The sequence below is a fragment of the Rhizophagus irregularis genome, chromosome 4 (genome assembly GCF_026210795.1).
Source record: "Rhizophagus irregularis chromosome 4, complete sequence".
NCBI lineage: Eukaryota > Fungi > Glomeromycota > Glomeromycetes > Glomerales > Glomeraceae > Rhizophagus > Rhizophagus irregularis.
The window spans coordinates 256665-275904 of record NC_089432.1 but is presented as its reverse complement, the minus strand read 5'-3'; the positions used below and the strand labels follow the sequence as shown (position 1 = coordinate 275904).

General features: G+C 25.1%; 4 protein-coding genes across 4 annotated transcripts; 3 read left to right on the top strand and 1 right to left on the bottom strand.

Annotated features, from left to right (window-relative positions):
* Positions 1-1061: 1061 nt before the first annotated feature.
* On the top strand, positions 1062-2980 carry OCT59_023436 (uncharacterized protein; the record flags this gene model as incomplete). The annotated part of the gene is made up of 5 exons (XM_066134688.1): positions 1062-1413; positions 1490-1824; positions 1907-2030; positions 2105-2904; positions 2969-2980. 5 exons carry the CDS (start codon positions 1062-1064, stop codon positions 2978-2980), a joined length of 1623 nt encoding a protein of 540 aa, XP_065990786.1.
* Positions 2981-4595: 1615 nt separating this feature from the next.
* OCT59_023435 (uncharacterized protein) lies at positions 4596-5212 on the top strand (the record flags this gene model as incomplete). The annotated part of the gene is made up of 3 exons (XM_025316283.2): positions 4596-4676; positions 4752-4825; positions 4900-5212. 3 exons carry the CDS (start codon positions 4596-4598, stop codon positions 5210-5212), a joined length of 468 nt encoding a protein of 155 aa, XP_025180897.2.
* Positions 5213-14393: 9181 nt separating this feature from the next.
* Positions 14394-15342, bottom strand: OCT59_023434 (uncharacterized protein; the record flags this gene model as incomplete). The annotated part of the gene is made up of 1 exon (XM_066134687.1): positions 14394-15342. One exon carries the CDS (start codon positions 15340-15342, stop codon positions 14404-14406), a length of 939 nt encoding a protein of 312 aa, XP_065990785.1. The 3' UTR covers positions 14394-14403.
* Positions 15343-18683: 3341 nt separating this feature from the next.
* Positions 18684-18926, top strand: OCT59_023433 (uncharacterized protein; the record flags this gene model as incomplete). Its single annotated transcript, XM_025331878.2, has 1 exon — positions 18684-18926. The coding sequence occupies one exon, from the start codon at positions 18684-18686 to the stop codon at positions 18924-18926; it is 243 nt and encodes an 80-aa protein (XP_025180899.2).
* Positions 18927-19240: the final 314 nt, after the last annotated feature.

Genomic DNA, 19240 nt, shown 5'->3' with positions numbered 1-19240 from the left:
TTTTCAAATGTTTTGCAATGGTGTGAACGCTTTTAACCCATCTTGTGACCGTTCCTACCCTCTTCCTGGAAATAATCCTTTCATTGTGGGTAATTCAGTAATTCACCTCATGCGGTGAATGTTGAGGCTCCTGTATTCGTTGAGTGTGAAATTCTACAAAATAATTGTAACAATTTTAACATCTTATGTGATCAATAGCGACAAACTAACGGAGTTTCATCGGGTACATAGTTGAGTTTTTTTTTTTTATATCTATATCCAGGATTAGTGGTAACGTAAATGATTATATATGAGTAATATGCTGAATTAATAATGACAAATTCACTGAAATTAAATTAATAGTTACTAAGAAAATGCTTAATTTTTTTTATTTTATTTTACAATGATATAAAAATAAAGGGTTCTGGTTTAAGAGCGAACAATTTAATATATAGAATCATAAATCATTATAGATAAACGGTCTTACAAGAAATGTAAAAGGATTTTTTTTTATTTTTTTAAAAAAAAAAGAAAATTGGACAGTAACGGTTAAAATTTTTTTTTTTATCCGCATAAGATAATAACTTTATCAGGACACTGTTTCATAAAAAAAACTAAATAAATATATGAATAAGTAGTTTTTATATGTCGGATAAACGCCAAATATTTATTTTCGGTTATAAAAGTCTTTGTTATAGGAGAAAATTGATTATAGGAGGTAAACAAGTATTTCTTTAGAATAACGTAATATTTGCATATCTCTTTCCATAAAAAATACTTAGATTTGATTAACGATGAAAAATATGTCGGAAGTTGATCATTGCTCAATAACTTTTCATAATAAAAAAGAATTTTTTTTTATGCAAGAGGCGTACAGCCATGCATATTTATTACACGTGTTACAAAATAAAAAGCTCAATTAACTCTTCACAATAAAAAAAATTTTTTTTTTTTCATGCAATAGGAAATATTACGTATAGCCATGCATGTTTGCACAATAAAAAAAAAGTATATAATCGCAAATGGACGAGGTAAAAAATAATTTTTGGTAATAAATTTATATATTTATAAGCGATTACCAAATGGATGACATTTCAGTAAAAATTAACGATGATTCTAACAAAATTGAAATCGATGTTGATAAAATCGATGTTGATAAAAATGATGTTGATAAAATATTTACCTTCGATGATGAACGACATAATGGTAAACCTATTACTAAGATAGAAATATCACCAAATGATAAATACCTTATTACTTATAGTGAAAAAGATCTTTCAATTGTCGGTTGGAATGTTGAAGATATGGATAAGTTTCAACTTAAATTTGATCAAACTGTTAAAATTATCGAAAATATTGATTATATTACTGGTTTATGTGTTTCTGATGATAAGAAAGTTGCTTATGCTTGTCATCGTGAATATCGTTATGGCCGTAAGTAATAATCATTTGATTATGTAATTATAAACTTATGGTAATTGATATTTATTTTAATATTTTTTTTTTTTAGTCAATATAATCGATATGAATAGTGAAGATAAAAAAATTGCATTAAGTTCTAATAGAGAAGTTGATCCGCGGTATTGTACCTTTAATTTAAAAAGTGAATTTATTTTATATGAAAATTATAGAGAACGTAAAATTATTTGGATTTATTCAACACAAACTAAATATAACAAATGGGAATGTAAGAGATTTTACGAGATACCTTATAATTATTATGAAATAATTAGTATATCAAAATATGATAATGTTTACCTGTTTTCAAATGATTGCATTTATGAATGGAATATTAATACTGAAAAAAGTATAAAAATATTTGTTAATAATAAGGATAAGAATAAGGTAATAAATATTATAAAATTATTTTCAAACCCAATTGATGTTATATTATAATTAAATATATTAAATATTATTTATTTTTTAGTTTGAAACATGTCTTATCAGAATATTCAGTAATGAAAAGTTTAATATTTTAAAAGCCAATGATAAAATCATCGTTTATTCAATCGAATTAGGAATTCCTATTGCTTCTTTGGATATAAATGATGGTAACCATTTTTAATAAATTTTATTTATACTTTAATTATTACTCATATTAAATCACTATTTTTTTTTTATTTAGATATTCAACTTTATAATTTTATGAATCATACTGGTTTATTTCTTTTACCCTCTTTATTCTATTATACACCAGATAAAGAAATCAAATATTGCTGGAATAGTAAATACAAAAATTTGCGTAATCAAACTTTATTTGATAAACTAACTTATAAACCAACTGATGATCAAACAAAGTTTATGTTTGGAATTCTAAATGAACGTGTTTGGAAATCTAAATTTTACGAAAATATGTCAAAAACTAAAGTTATTGAATGTGATGATCATGACAAGAAAACTTACAATCACTTAAATGTTCTTTTATTTAATCAATATATGGATACTGTATCTACATTATTTCAAAGAGCCACATGCGATAGTAAAGAAAAATTAACTGAATCAATTGAAAATTTAATTAAATGGGAAATATATGCTGAACGTGGTGGTGAAATTAGACTAGAAGTTTTCAAAAAAATTAATACTGGATGGGAATTAATTAGCATGAGAATTGAAAATTATCATTATCCTTATACAATTTACTCAGGAACCTCTAACTCACATGAATTAATTGTGAGCTCGTTATTTAATAATAATAATATTGTTATATTGACAACATTTGGTATTCTTATTTATACTTTTAGTGAAAATAACAAATCTATTTCTTTAAACTATTTTTATTTTATGAATTTCGATGATTATAGATATGACGATAGCAATAACAAAAAATATATGGAAATACTTCAACATAACAAAAGAATATTTTCAAAATCTACTTTACCATTACCAAATTATGAAAGTTTTAGATTAAATGGATGGGTTTCACATGTAATGAATAATAAGTCAAGTCTTTTGAAATATGGAGTTGAATTATTAACATTTGCAATTAAAGAACATAAGATAGAATTAATTAATGATATTTATAAAAAATGTATGACTTATTTTAAAGAGGATCCGAACAATAAGTCATTATTAAGCATTATCACTTCTGCAATGCCATTACTAGATGAATATTATCCAGAATATATTCCAAAATATTCATCAGAAACGAATATGATAATAGATTCTTCTTTTTATAGAATAAGGCATCAAAATAAAAATTTACATCTTTATTCTTGTTTTCAATCTCCTCAAATAGCTAATTTATCGAAATCTCTTTTATGGACAAAATATTGTTATAAAGTTTATTGCATATTTAAAAAAAATTATATATATAGAGATTTACTGTTAAAAATTATGTTAACGTTGCAAGCTTTAATAATACTTTTAACTTTACCCCTTTATTTGGCTACATTTTATATTTTATCAAAATACAATTTTATTAATAACCTTTATCCTTTAGATGTAGTATTTTCTTCTGCTTATTTTCGTGCTGTTAAAATTTTTAAATACTTTCAAAAAGATATAACAACAACACCAACAATTACCTTTATGATTCCCTATATTAATTTTGTTAATTATTCAAAAGATTATAATTGGCTCTTAGAATTAATTAGACCTCAACCTAGTCCATTTACTAAATCAATAAATAGAAATATCTACAAAACATGGAATGGTGAAGCATTAATTAATTTTAAATGGAATGCTTATGGAAAATATTATTATGCAATGATTTGGATTTTATTTATGGCTTTACTTGGATGCTTTACCGCTGCTGCAACAATTCCTCGGCAATTTATTAGTGAAGAAGTTAGACAACAACTTTTTATTGCTTCAATTATACTTGGATTTATTCATCTGATTTTAGAAATTCGTCAATTTTTTTATAATGTTACTAAGTGGCTCAAGAATTTTTGGAATATTTTTGGTAAATATAAATGTTTAATTTATATATTTACAATATTTAAGAAAATGAAATTAATTATATAATAATTTAATATTTCAGATATAATTGCTTATGTACTTTCAATTTACACTTCTATTTATTGGCTTCAAACAAATGATAAGAATAATAATTATCTAATTCAATTGCTTTCTTTTTCATGCTTATTTTTGGATATAAAGTTTTTGTTATTTTTTAGAGCATTTGAATATTTTGGCGTATATTTTGCAATTATTATTAGTGTTGGAAAAAAGATTTTTTCTTTTTTATTAGTCATATTCATTATTATAATAAGTTTTGCACATGCATTTTATATTTTATTATCACCAAAATCTGAATTTTCACTTGAACATACAAATAATGATGATCCGAATAATCCTTGGAGTTTAGCTCCTAGTTATAGTCAAGTAATTGATAATAATGGAAATATAAACCCCAATCCATTTATGATTCAAACACCTGATAAAAATACAAACATGTTTATAGATATTAGAACTTCTCTTTTTGCTATATATTTATTTTTAGCAGGTACAATATATTTAAATCTTTCATAGTAACTATATATAAACATTTTTCTAATATTTTTTCTTTCTTATCAATAGGTGATTCAAGTGCATTATCCAATTGGTCATATGCAGATAATCCATCAATTGCAATATTGATTGTTTTATTTTCCCTCTTGGTTGTTGTATATCTTATGAACTTGTTGATTGGATTACTCAATAATGCAATTGAAGAAGATAATAATAGAGTCTCATATTTGTTACAGAAGGCAGAAGTAAATAATATTAATATTATTCATTCTATTTTCTATAAATATATTGATATATTTCTCAATTTTTATTTCTTAAAGATTTTGGCTGAGATTGAGTTATTTTACCTATTACCACATCAGAGACGTTGGCGAACATGGTTTCCTGAAGTAATGTATGTAATTTTGCTTTTTATTAAAGAAAATATAATGACATGATTTTATTAATTATTCTAATTTATTTTTCAAGACATTATTATGCTGATGTTGATAAGACTCGAATAGAAATTGAAAGATTGATTAAAGAGGGTGAATGGGATAATAAGGAATTCATAAATATGCAAGAAAAATTATTGGAACAACTTCAAATTAAATGTAATCCTAATGACAATAAGGCAATATTGGAGAAAGTAAAATCTAATGATGAGAAATTAGATAAGTTAGAGAAATTAGACAAGTTAGAGAAATTAGAAGATAAATTAGAGAAATTAGAAGAGAAATTAAGTAAGTTTGAGGAATTAGAAGAGAAATTAGAGAAATTATTGGAAATACATGCAAAATAATTTAATATTACATTAGTTTTATAATTTGATCACTGGAATTATTGGAAATTATGAATAATGTATTAAATAGACCAGTTTGTAATCAATTATAAAAATTGAATAAATATATTTTATGTTTTCTCTTTGAAAGTAAATCTTATTACTAGTTGAAATTGAAATAGTCCATTTCAGTTAAATTTCATATAGGTGTTTTTAGCTTAAATTATAGATGAAATCTATAAAATCTAGTTGAAAATTGACTAAACTGTTTTGCTAAAATTTATTTCATGTATGTTTAAATCAGTAAATCGATACTAGGTTACCCCACTAAGGCAGTGTTCAGAAATGACCTAGTCATTTATTTATTTTTTTTTCATAAATCATTTTACATAACTATTATTATATATTAGGTAACGGGATCCGTTGTAATGTCCGAAGCACTCGTTTAAAATCACGCATCACCGAAAAATCTGATCACGTGATAATAATCAATAATACATCTTATTGGTTAATCACGCGTGCGGACAGACATTACAATATGTCTAACTGTTAATTTCCTCCGCTACGCTTCGGACAATAATATCATTAGGTTGATTAAATTTGTTGTTACATTATTATTCTTCACCACTCCATACAAATTTAGAAATAAGCCAATAAAAAAATTACATTGATATATCAAATATTAAAAAGCAATTTCAGCTAAATAATCCAAATTTTGACTTGTATTTTGCATTTTTACTATATAGCATAATTTTTTAATTTTAGTTTATAATTATACTTTAAATTATAATGCTAAAATAAAACAAGATATGTGCGTGAAAATTAATGTTAAATAAAATTTATATGGATAATTTTGATTCAAGACTGCTAATTATGCAGAAATGTTAGTACTTAAAAGAAGCCTCAGTATGACTCATTTGGTTGGCCAGTAAATTTGAGTTGATCGTTAAGGCAAGAAATTGCAAAATTAGTAAATTATTTGATTTCTTTCGTTAAATATAAATTATAAATCACGTAATATAAAAATCTTTTGCCACTATGAAAAAATTTTTTGTTACATAGACAAACAAGATTTTTTTTATATTTTGTTACTTTACAGTATATTATATTAAATAAGATTATTGATAAAAACTTTCAAAATATTTAATATTGATCAAATGACTTAAATGACTGATCATTTGAAATTCAAATGACAAATGACAAATGACTTGTCATTTTATGTCACAAGTATATATATTATAACCTTATATAGGCGGCCCAATCCGACCAATGGGCAACTCACTTGGTCCCTGTTTCTCATAGGCTACTACATAACTTAGGCCGAACTTTACAACACTACCCAATAGCCCTGTTCAAAATCGTTCGGTCGCATTTTTTGGTCGGTTGTGGTTTAATTTGATTGGACGGATCTGCTGCATTTGTTTGCGTGACCGATCTTTTAGGCCAATATTTTTTTAGGTTTTTGGATCGAACTTTTTCTACCAATAAGATTGCTTTATTCCTGACTGATCGAAAAATGCAACCGAACGATTTTGAACAGGGCTAATATTGAAAAATTCATGTGGAATTATGCTGACCCGCCAAAACTCGAACATATGATGTCCTTTTTAATAGGATTTCAGACACACAGTGTTATTATTATTATTTAATAGGTTGCCCATAGTTATAATTTGGGCCAAATATAATGCTGGTTCACCAGAATTCGGACATATGATGTCCTTATTAATCAGGATTTCAGGATTCTATAATTTAAAAAATTTTTGTATTTATATATTTATTATAATTAATCAATAAATTAATGCAAAATAATTAGTTATTCTAAATTTATTAATAAGTAAATCACATTTTAATTTGAACATTATATTTATTATATAAATTTTTATATTATTACAAGCTAAATAATTTTATTGTTTATAATTTTCAATTTTGTCAGTTTCTTTCAGAATAAACTTTAGCTATTTATTTATATATAATGACAAGATGAATACTGAGTTCAATAATCCATACATTAGTAAATTAAATAAAATTGAATAAAAGAGGGAAAAAAATAAAAAAAATGTAGCAACAATTCACTTTAACGTAATTATATACTGTAGAAAATTTTGTTATCCGTACCATTCTTTCCTATATTTATAACTTTTATTATCACGTGGCTACTAATTGGTATTTAGGATTTTTTCCGCCAGTTATAAACTGGCGGACCAATTAGTATATCTAGGATGATAAAAAAGTTATTTACTGATCTAGTTTAGTATAATGGCCATTTATATACTACTAGATCAGTAAATAACTAATACTTAAGCATTCTAGGGCTATTATTTTCTTTTCAAAAATTTCTATTTGCATACTCGAGCCAAAAGTAACGTGAAATGAAATGTAGTTTCTATGTGATCGAATTATGTTGTCAGAAACTTTTGTAATATTAACAATATTGCTTTTTCAGAATTCATTAGAATTGAAGAACTAATAGATGCTTTATAAACTTATGTTGATTTCTTCATAGGCATCCCATTTTTCATAGCCATGCTACGATAATATAGGTCATAAAATACATGCCGTAAGTAATAAATTGCGAGATGGATTCGCCTTGATCAATGCCATCTCAGTGCTGTTATTATTATTAGGATCATTTGTCCGAAAGATGATGATGGTAATGTGAGATCAATTTAGTTTTTGATTTAAATAGATTTCATTTTGTAAATTGTTTACTCATTTTATATCATTTTTGTAAATATCGTACTATTAATAAATAAATTAATTGGAGTAATAAGGGTAAATTTTAAAAAGTTTCTATGTTGTATGATAAGGAGTTAATGTGGTAATATAATGATGTAAGTGTTAAATATGTAATGTTAATATGTAAAATATTTATAGAATATATTTATATAAAATGGAATATGTTATTAAAATATGTTTGTCTGAATCAAGTTTGTGATAAATAAATCATAATTGTTTTTATTTTGTTTCAGAATTCAGATATTGAGAATATTATATGATTATTTCAAATGAAATATTTTTAAAGTTGAATAAGGAATAAAAATTTAATTAAAATTCGGTCATAAAATAAAAAAATTTTTTTTTTTAAAAAAAAAAAGAGATTGTAGATCGACTATCCATCTTGTCTATTATTATAAATAAATTTGGTCTAAGCCACGTTACTTATTGCGAGAATTGAGATTTTACTGCGGAGACAATTTAACGATAAATGGGCGCGCTTAATGATAATATAATTTTATTGTTATTTATCAACATATTAGAAATAAAGATGGGATTAATGGTTAGTAAAATTTTTTATCAATATTTTTGTTATTTGTAGGAAAAAATTTTTTTTGTTATTCGTCAATATGATAAAATTTTTAAGATTTTCAATCAATTTAACCTGAGTAACCAAAGTAAAACACTTCTCTGTGTAACTCGCACATAATATAAACTATAAAGGATTAACAATAGGAATTTTTAGTCCGTTCGTCCACAATAAATTTATTTTCTTTCAAGAAATTGTAACATTTTCTTTTAAAAAAAAAATTATGTCACAAGAAAAGAATATAATTTTAACTACTGCAACTTCTGCAGTCGAACTAGCTAATAATACATAAAATTATTTATAAGAATATTCAAACAGTAAATCATCCAATAAAATTCTCATTCAACAGTTTCGATCCAAAACTTACATTTTCAAGGTCAACATTTTCTTGTTTTGTCATTAAAAAAGAATATGAAGTACTTCATAAATATAGCTTTCTTAGATCAACTCTTTCCAAGCTTGCAACTGAAAAGTGGAAAGAATTATCTGATGATGCTAGAAGAGTATATTTGAATTTTAGCAGTGATGCTATTGAATATAATTCTTATAAAACTAGGTCTCCTACTTACCAATTAATTAAATTTTAAATTATTTTACTATATAGTTTATCATGTTTTTATGTAGTTTCATTCTTTATTTAACAACTTATAATTAATAACGCTAATTATGTACCAGTATTGTACGGACTACGGACTACAGACCAAATTATATTATTTAATAAAAAAATTTAATATACATTTTTATTTTTATGATTTCTTCTAAATTAAATAAAAATTATTTTTAATAACTCTGGAAGTAATTATATTTTTTTGTTTGTAAGGTCTTATGTTAAATTTGAATACTTTTAATTTTACTTTCAAAGTAAACACATTTTTGGAAAATGGTGCCAAAATTTGCTGCGATTAAACATTAATTTCTGGTATATTACAAATAACCATTTTTACAACCTATGGTATAAGTTGATTTATTGCTGTTTTCAATTTAGTGCGATCACAGCTAGCACTCCCATAAAAATATGATTATCAAAATTTTTGTGAATACCCATGATTTTCCTAAAAAATCATATAGAAAATAGTTGATAAGCAAGTTTTTTAACTTTTGTGTAACAATAACAGATTTTTATAAGTAAACTACTCAAATTATTGGGAATTTTCCATGATTTCCCCGGTAATCATAGGTAATCAACCCTTTTCTAGATGATTATTTAAAAAATCACGGGTATTCACAAATTTTTAAAAATTGATTATTTTTAGGGGACATCTTCATTTTATCACTTCACTTTTGCCGATCATTTGCCGATCATTCACAATTTTATCACTAGTGCCGTTATATTTTTTATATATCAGAATATTACTGAAAATCTTATTTTATATCAAGTTTTAATTAAATAGATTTTTATCCAAATCAAATCATTACTGGCTAACTTTCATAAGTAATAACCTTTTAATTTTTAATAAGCAAATGTTATAATTAGCTGAATTCTTTACAAGTAAAAAACCTGTATGATGTAAAGAATATCTATGCAAAGTTTTAAACTTCTGCCATGCATATTCATCTTCTGCCATCAATTTTTAGTGCGATTATTCGATTTTATCACATAACACATAGATCTATTGATTTTGCTCCAATTGAAAATTTCAGATATTAATGTATCTTCAAATTTATAAGTAGTTTAAGTTAATATTGAGCGTTAAATGATCGGCAGGTATATTATTAAATTGATTAATGATCGTCAGGTGATAATAAGCATGTCCGCCCTCTATGATCGCACCAAATTGAAAACAGCGATAAACACGTGAATAACAACATTGCATAATTATGTGATTTTCATGTGATTTCCTTTATAAAATAAAACGACCAAACGTTGTGTAATACATCGTTCTTTAAAAGAAATTGTGATTATGGAGAGAACTATTTATAGATTTACTCCATTGATAAGATTTTATCATATTCCTTCTGCTGACTTTATTGCTAAAGTATACCCTTTAAAAAATAATGCCAGAGGATTTAATTGATAATATACTTGCTTTTCATATGACTCCAGATAATCAATTAAATGTTAATAATATACAACCCCTAGGAAACTAAAATGTATTTATGATTCTATTATCATAAATAACAAACATTTTGCTATTTTTTCTAGTTGGATTGAAATGAAAAATCAGTTTCATTATAATGAAAAAAATATTCCTTATAATTTTAATTTAATTTATCGTGCTAGTAGGGATTGTAATACAGTTGCAGCATTTCATACTAAATGTGATAATAAAGGTGTTACAATTGTTATAGTAAAAATCACAAATTCAGAACAAATAGTTGGAGGATATAATCCACTTTATTGGGATTCGCGTAATGCATGGGAATCTACTTATGATAGCCTATTATTCTCATTTATAGATAAAAATGACCTTCAAAATGCAAAAGTAAGTTATAGTAACGATAATCAATATTCTATACGAAATTGTCCATCTGTTAGTCCAGCATTTGGCGGTAGTATTGACTTATTTTTTAATAATAATGAGTGGTGTAGCAATTCAATTCAAAATAGTTCTGTCTCTTCTTATCCTGAAGTTGGTATGCCAGCAAGATTTAAAGCAGATGACTTTGAAGTTTTTCAAATTGTTTTAAAAAATAAAAAAAAATAACTAGCTAGATTAGTATCCATTATTTATTTATTTTTTTTTTTTTGCATTATAATACAGTATGTTTCAATATTAGGAATGACATAGTTATTAAAATGAATTGTGCAATAAGTTCAGTACCTTTGAAATCACATAATTCATTATTTTTATGTTTTAGATAGAATGAAACTTATTTTTTTTTTTACAAACATGTTTAAAGGGGAGTTAGGATTATAAAATGTAAAATATATGAAATGTGATTTATTTTGAACTTGTTCATTTCTAATAAAATCATGACATTTTGAATTTATAATAAATATTTTTTAACCATAATTGAGTTAATTATGCAAATTTTTTAGTAACTTAATTTTATCATCATACCTTTATTTTTTGTGTAGGAGTTTTATATGAAAATTCTATATAAAATTTACATACACTATTTTATATTATTTTAAGGACTCAACATGGATTTTATGTAAATGTGTAAAATATACTTTAGAAAATGTATTTATACAATATCATGAATTTTAAATAATATTTTTATATTTAAATAAAAAATAAATAAGAACGTTTTTTTAATTATCTAAAAAACGTTTTCGCAACGTTTTTCAACAACGTTGGAAACGTTTTTTTTTGAATTTCTTAATAATTTTCGGGTCAAGTCAATTACCGACCCTTTCGGAGCTCTGTCTCAAATACCAAAACTGCGGCATTTCTTTATTCAGTTAAGCTCTGATCAGTTTTTTAACTGATCGTTGATAATCTAAAACGGTTTCATTTCTATTTTTTTAAAAAAAAAATTTTTTTTTTTTAGGTTACCGAACTCTTGGTATAATATATGACGTTCAATTGTGTTGAAGAAACGTACTAACGTTTCTTTTTTTCATTTTTTTAGGTTCTCGACTCCCAGTAAGTTAAAATATATTTATTTATTAAATAAAGGTGTATAAGCATATACTAACTATTTTTTTTTGTATTAGTTTCAATTTGATAAGTGCTTTGGATAAGTGAGTTACGAAGCGAAACTTTCTTAAAAAATTAATTTATCTCTATTATTTTTTTTTCTTTTATTTTATAGATATTGGTTTTAGATTCTTGGACGCTGAATAGGTAAGTTTCAAAGTTTCGTTTCAAAATTTCTTTAATTTTTTTTTTTAAAAATTTAATTAATTTTTTTTATTTGTAGATATCGGCTTTGATTCTTGGGCATTGGATATCTGAGTTTCGAAGTTTCAGAGACTTTATTTTTTTATTTAAATTTATTTTATTTGTAGATATCAGCTTCGATTCTTTGGCTTTGGGTAGGTGAGTTTCGAAATTTCGTTTCAAAATTTCTTTAATTTTTTTTTTAAAATTTAATTAACATTTTTTTCTTTTATTTGATGTCGGTTATGGTTCTTACGCGTTGGATAGGTATGCTTCGATGTTTCGTTTCACTTCGAAACTTTTTTTACCTTTTTTTTTAAAAAATAAATCTTATTTTTCTTTTATTTGTAGATATCGGTTTCGTTGGATTGGATGAATTTCGAAACTTTGAAAAATATTAATCTGTTCAGATGAGAGAATAAGTTTGACTATGCGGATATGGGTTCCATCTAATATCTCCTGCTGTTCGAAAAGTGCTATATAGCTTTTGTCCGAGTACAGAAATAAGATCGAAGAGTCAAACTCCAACTCTTGTCCCCTCAGATAATAACTCCGTATTTTTACTGATTTTGGAAGAAACCTATTGGAATCACAGGTGGATTACGTTTCCAGAGGTCATCTACTATACCCCTATAAAATATTTTTCAGAAAAATGAGAGTTTTTTCGGAATTTTTTTTATAGGGTACGTACTATATTGTGGAAATCCTCAGACCATCAATTAAATAAAAAAAAATCCTTTTATTTACTCATTTCTATATGTATATATATATGTGTGTTTACTCTCATGAATTTAATTAAATTTATATGCTGTATTAAATTACTCGTGAAATAATTTTTCACATATTCCTTCCGATTTAAAACATTTATTATATTAATAATTAAATAACAAGCTCCTGAAGATTTAAATATCTACGGTATATCGGGGTTGAATTATTGCATTATTACCGTATTGAGAAAATCCGATTTGCCGAGGTTGTCAACTATCCACTCAAAATACTTAAGTTACGTACGTAATCGTAAATCGTATACGATTTTTCGTATTGAAAATGTGAATCCCTTTTTTTTACACGAATTTATATCAGTTTTTTTTTTGTGAATCATCAAAAATTCAAAATCAATACCAATTAACGTTAATATTAATTATATGGGATTTTTAGATTTTTATATAAAAATTATTTGAATCACCTTTTTACATATATTTTTAAACCTGATCTTTTTTATGAATCATAAAATTAAATGTTTAAAAATATTCACCTAATAGTTTTATATGTAAAATTTTTTTTTTATATTTATATTGATATAGTGGAGTGACAAAAGTCACCATGAGGACTTTTTTTGGAATATTAAACTGCATTAATTTGTCGCGCTATGAAAATAACATCATTAATTATGGAAAATCAAATGGGCTTTTGATCGTCTTTAAAATCATCACTGGGCAACAAATTAACATTCAAAAAAAAAAAGTCCGCCTCTAATCCACTCTGTATAAAAAATATTGTTCAAAAAATATTAAAAATTCATGTAAAAAGAAAATTTAATGATTTTTACAAAAAAGTAACAAAAAAAAAATAAAATACGTATTGTAAATTTTTGGTGGAATATTTATATATTTATTAAAAATCCGATTTAAAATATTAAAAGTTCGTGTAAAAAGGTGATTCACACATTTCAATACGAAAATCACATGATAACCTCGCATCACGTTAAACAAAAAATGAGTAATTTATCCAATTAAATCTATTTCCTTTAATTTAGATTTGTCTTTCAAATTGCAATTCCATAGCTGATCTATTGATATCCTTTTTGTTAAATATTATAATTTAATTAAAATTACTTGTTTTAATTAATATTAAACGTTAATCAAATAATAGGAAAAAAATTATTAACAATAATTCATTTATTTCTTTTATTGCTATTACCGTATATAACCTATATAATTTTAAAAAAAAATTCCATGCACTATGAAATCGGGAAATACCTCTTGCATTGAATATTAATGCAATTTAACTGAATGAAAGTTTATTGGTTGTATAATTATAGTTTAATTTCTTCAATTTAAAAATTGAAGAAATTATTTATATCAATAATAAAATGCAAAACTTAATTTCAAAAATAAAATAAAACCTTATCATATTTAAATTCATTCTTCTAAAAGATTGAATAGTTTATTTTGAGCAACTGGATCTCCTTGTGCAGCCGATTTTCCATACCAATAAATTGCTTTATCTATATCGTTTTCAGTACCTTCCCCTTTTTCATGCATTAAAGCAATATTATATTGTGCTAAACAATTTCCTAGATTTGCAGCCTTTTGATATAATTCAAATGCTTTTTTCTTATTAGAATCAGTTCCAAACCCACTATCATAACACCACCCTAAGTTATTTATTCCATTTGAATTTCCTAAATCTGCCGATTTTTGATATAACTCAAACGCTTTTTGTTCATCAATATCAGTTCCAACTCCATTCTCATAACAATATCCTAAAGTATTTAATGCACTTGGATTCACTCCTTCAGCTAATTTTTCTGATAATTCAAAAGCTTTAATATGATATTTTTCATTACCTTTTTCGTAGATACAAATATTAATAAAACTAAATTGAGCTGCAATGTTTTCTAATTCTGCTGCTTTTTCATATAGTTTGAACGCTTTTTGCTTATTAATATTGGTTTCAATTCCATGATAATTAAAATATCCAAGTAGATAGATAGAATTATTTGAATCATTTTGATTATTTAAAATACAGTTGTAGATTTCTTGTGAATTTGTCTCATGATTATTTATATAATTATAAACATGTTTCTTTATTATTTTATAATCTTTCTCTTCATTCATCTCCTTAAAAATAAGATTAACCAATTCATCAACTATAAGTATTAAATCTCCTTCAAATATGGTTTCATTAATATTTTTAATTGAAGGTTCTACTTCTTTCATATTTATTTTACTAAAATGTTGGATGATTTGAAATAATTCCGTACATGATGAATTATTAATGGTATGTTTATCAACATTTATTTTATTTGATATTTGAAGATCGTTAACTGTTTCACAATATTTGTTGACAAATTCCATTTCAGTATTATCTAGAAGAGTAAAAAATAAGGACTTATCTTGTGAATAATTATTCTTTTTATGTAAGGAGGTACTGTAGTACAATCGAACTATTGAGTAGTACATTGGTCGAACAAAGATAGCAATCACAGAGTTTGTGTACGAAATAACATGTTTATCTCTCCTTTTTTAGATGAGGTTAGGAACATTATGTAATTCATTTAATCCTGATCTCTCGTTACACATTTTATCATGATACACAGCCAATTGGTTTGGGATCACGATTTGACGCCCCTTATTATTTTTTTTATTTTACTTATATGGACATCATGTTATTTTCTTTAAATGTTAATATCTACATTATATCAAGTGCATTCTTGCCATTTTTGAAAATATTATTTGCGAAGTTGTCGTTAACGCGGGCACGTGATTATAGTGAAATATTTTGTCACAATCCATTTATTTAGGGGACAGAAACGTGAAACCCTATTTGCCACGCCTTTATTTATCACATAGAGTTAGATTAGGATTACGTTTTCTATCTGAAGGTGGAGATATTGTTAGCTGAATGTCACGTGCCCGAGCTTTTTTTTAATGGGTAAGTTATCATCAAAGACGATTCCACTCTGTACATTCTACTTACCTGACTCGTACATTTATACATTGAGTTCTATTTAAATCTGTATAATATAGTTTTTTGTGTATGCACTATATGGTTTTTAGTATGCAAATCCATACAGACTTGTAATATATGGATTTTCAGAATATAAATAAAATAACAATATGTGAGACTCGGGAGCCGTTCAAAATCCTGATTTTTAGTATCCTGCTAAAACACAATCCCGACGCTCACAATCCCGACAAATCATAATCTAAAAACTTCAAAATCCCGTAACCACATTATTCTCGACATTCATTATCCCGATTAACACTCATTATCCTTTTTAAGAAATAATTTTTACAATAAAACAATGTTAAAAAAATGATTACATATTAATAAAATAATTAATTATTACTTAATTTCTGCAATGTATTATATAAAAACATTTATTTTTACTAAAATTATTAAATATTAAAAAAAACTTATTAATTTTTATATTAAAAACTATAATTTTGCGATATATTTTAAAAATTATTACAATAATATTACGTCTATAAAAAAGTAATAAAAAAAAATAGCGTGTCGTGTCAGATAGTAAGGTCTGGATAATTAATATCGGGAATAATGTGGTTACGGGATTTTGAAGTTCGGGATTGTGAGCGTCGGGTTTGTGTGTTGTAGCAAGATTCTGATTGTCGAGATTTAATAAGTCAAATAGTAATTTAACAAAACAATATTACTATCTATTAAATCAAAATATAAAAAAAAAAAATTAATTTTCTAATTCTATATTAAAGAGAAGAAAAAATAAGCAAATAATACACTTTCTCACATTTGCATCTTTCTAACTTGTGCATCAACAATATTATTTGCTTAGCCACAATTTAGCCACAGTTAAAGGTTATATTTGCTTAAAATAAGCAACATTTATGGCTAACGTCATATTTTTCATCTGACAGGATTTTTGTAACATTTGATCAACAATAATCTTAAAAGTCCAAAAAATACCTTCGCCTATTTTTTCTAATTTAAGTTCATCTTTCCTCAAAAAACAAAAAACAAAAATAAAAATAAAAAATAATTATAAAGTTACCCATATTCTCTTATTTAAAAATCCTGTAGTATTTTTGGGAAAATTTGTGATAAGAAAGAGTTTCTAAAGTGTTGGAATTTTTTCAAGTAGATGACTAGATGTATCAGGTGTAATGAAGAAACGGAGTCATGGGACCATATTTGGAGTTGTGATCAAAATAAATTTTGTTTATATGATTTATGGAAGGAAGTAGTCAACAAATAATAGAAGATAAGAAAGAACAGGAAAAGTGTAATAACATTGTTGCGCTAAGGTCGCGTTATTTCCTTTAGAAAATTTATTATACAAGATCACGCATGGACTTATTAATGTGAAGATTTGGAAAACAAATAATACAAGAAATTTGATTCAAAACTGTTGATAATATGTGATATATTTACGAAAGGATTTGGAAATTGAGATGTGAAGAGGTATTTAAGGTAGTAGGTAATGGTATTGCCAAACTCAAGTTGTATTTTATAAATTTTATATGTTCTCTAAATAAATAATAAAGTATTTCATTTACCAAAAAAAAAATTATAGTATAAATAAAATTATCAATTATAATACAATACTAAACATAAAAGGGCACATATCGGCTGATTGGCCTGATTTGCGCACCCTGTATTTTGTTATATGTTCTATATTTTCACCCCAAAAAAAATTAGGGGATTTTTTTGATCAGCTGTAATACTGTCTGTAGCTGATAAGTTTGTTCAACCCACAATCTCAAAAATCATCATGATAAAAGTCATATATAAAAATTTTGACAAATTTGGAAGATGTTTTTACGCAATGGTGGTCTCAAAGTGAAGACAGACGTAAAATATGTACAGTATATATGTATGACGTAGTCGCCAAAAAAAAAATGGATAAAATTAATCAACTGGCGGAAAATAGGTCTTTTTTATTTTTAAATTCAGAAATGAGGAAAAAGAATTAATTATTAAATTCCATGTTGAATTAATAGTACAATGGTAAGATAAATTTTTTAATTAATTAATAAAAAATAGATTATTTTTAGTGCTAATTAAATTATTGTTATATGAATAAGATGGAGAGAAGTTTAAAATATATTTTTTTTTATATTATTTATTATTTTTTTTATTTTTATTTTTATAATTTTTTTATCCTTTATATAGCAATTAATGCATCATGGCTTTGTGAAACAGGAAACAATAAGAATCTTTTTGGGCGATAGTGAAGTTGGCCAAACAGTACAGTCTCCTTTGCTGAACTCCGATATTTCGCTTTTCCGATGATTTTTTTTTATTTTTATAATTTTATAATTTTTTTTTATTTTTTATTAATTAATAAGTTCTTATGACACAATTACGTGATTACTATGCACACCAATCTCCATATGACGCATCTTATACTCGTAATATTGACACGCCTCTTAAATGGTGGAGAACTTGTGAGGTGAAACCACCATTTTTTCAACATCATGCAATTAAACTGTTTCTGTTTCACCACATGCCCCAACTATGAATGTGTCTGGTCTGTTTGTGGTTGGATTCATAGAACACGTCGTACAAGAATTTTTGTGAAAAATCTTGAAGCAATTTCGTAAATCCATATTGCTAATAGTAAATCTGAATTATCACATTATGGTGTAGAGGAAATTCAGCAAATTTTAAGAGATGCAGATTTATATGATGTAGAAGAAGAAATAACTTTGGAAGAAGTATGGCTGAAGTTAATTTGGAACAAACTGCTATTGATGATGATTTAGAAATCATTGACGATGAGCCATTGGAACTTGAAGAAACTTTGGATTTGTCCAATCCAAAATTCTTACAAAATGCTACTACACCTGCTGTAGAGCGTGATGAAAATGATGATTCAGTTGATTATACTAGTTGGCTAATAGAATTTGATAAAGAAGACGATTATGATTCAGCAGAATTAGCAAAAATGTATTGTAGTTAATGAATTTTTGATAAAATAAACAAATAATGTGATTTACATTATGTAATAAAATAATGTTTTCGTCTTCCATTATAAAAATATGGGATTTAATAATTTTTGGACTTTTTTGTCGATTTACGAATCTGCAAAGGATAATGAAAAAATATTTACCTATAATTATCTACAATGTCTAAGTATATGCAGATTCATTCAGTCGTTTATACCTTTATTAAAAAAAAAATTTTTTTTTATTTTTAAAAATATTTCTTTATCTAAAAAAAAAAACTATTTATTTATTTAAAAAACGAAATAAAAAAAGAAACTCTTTTTTATAT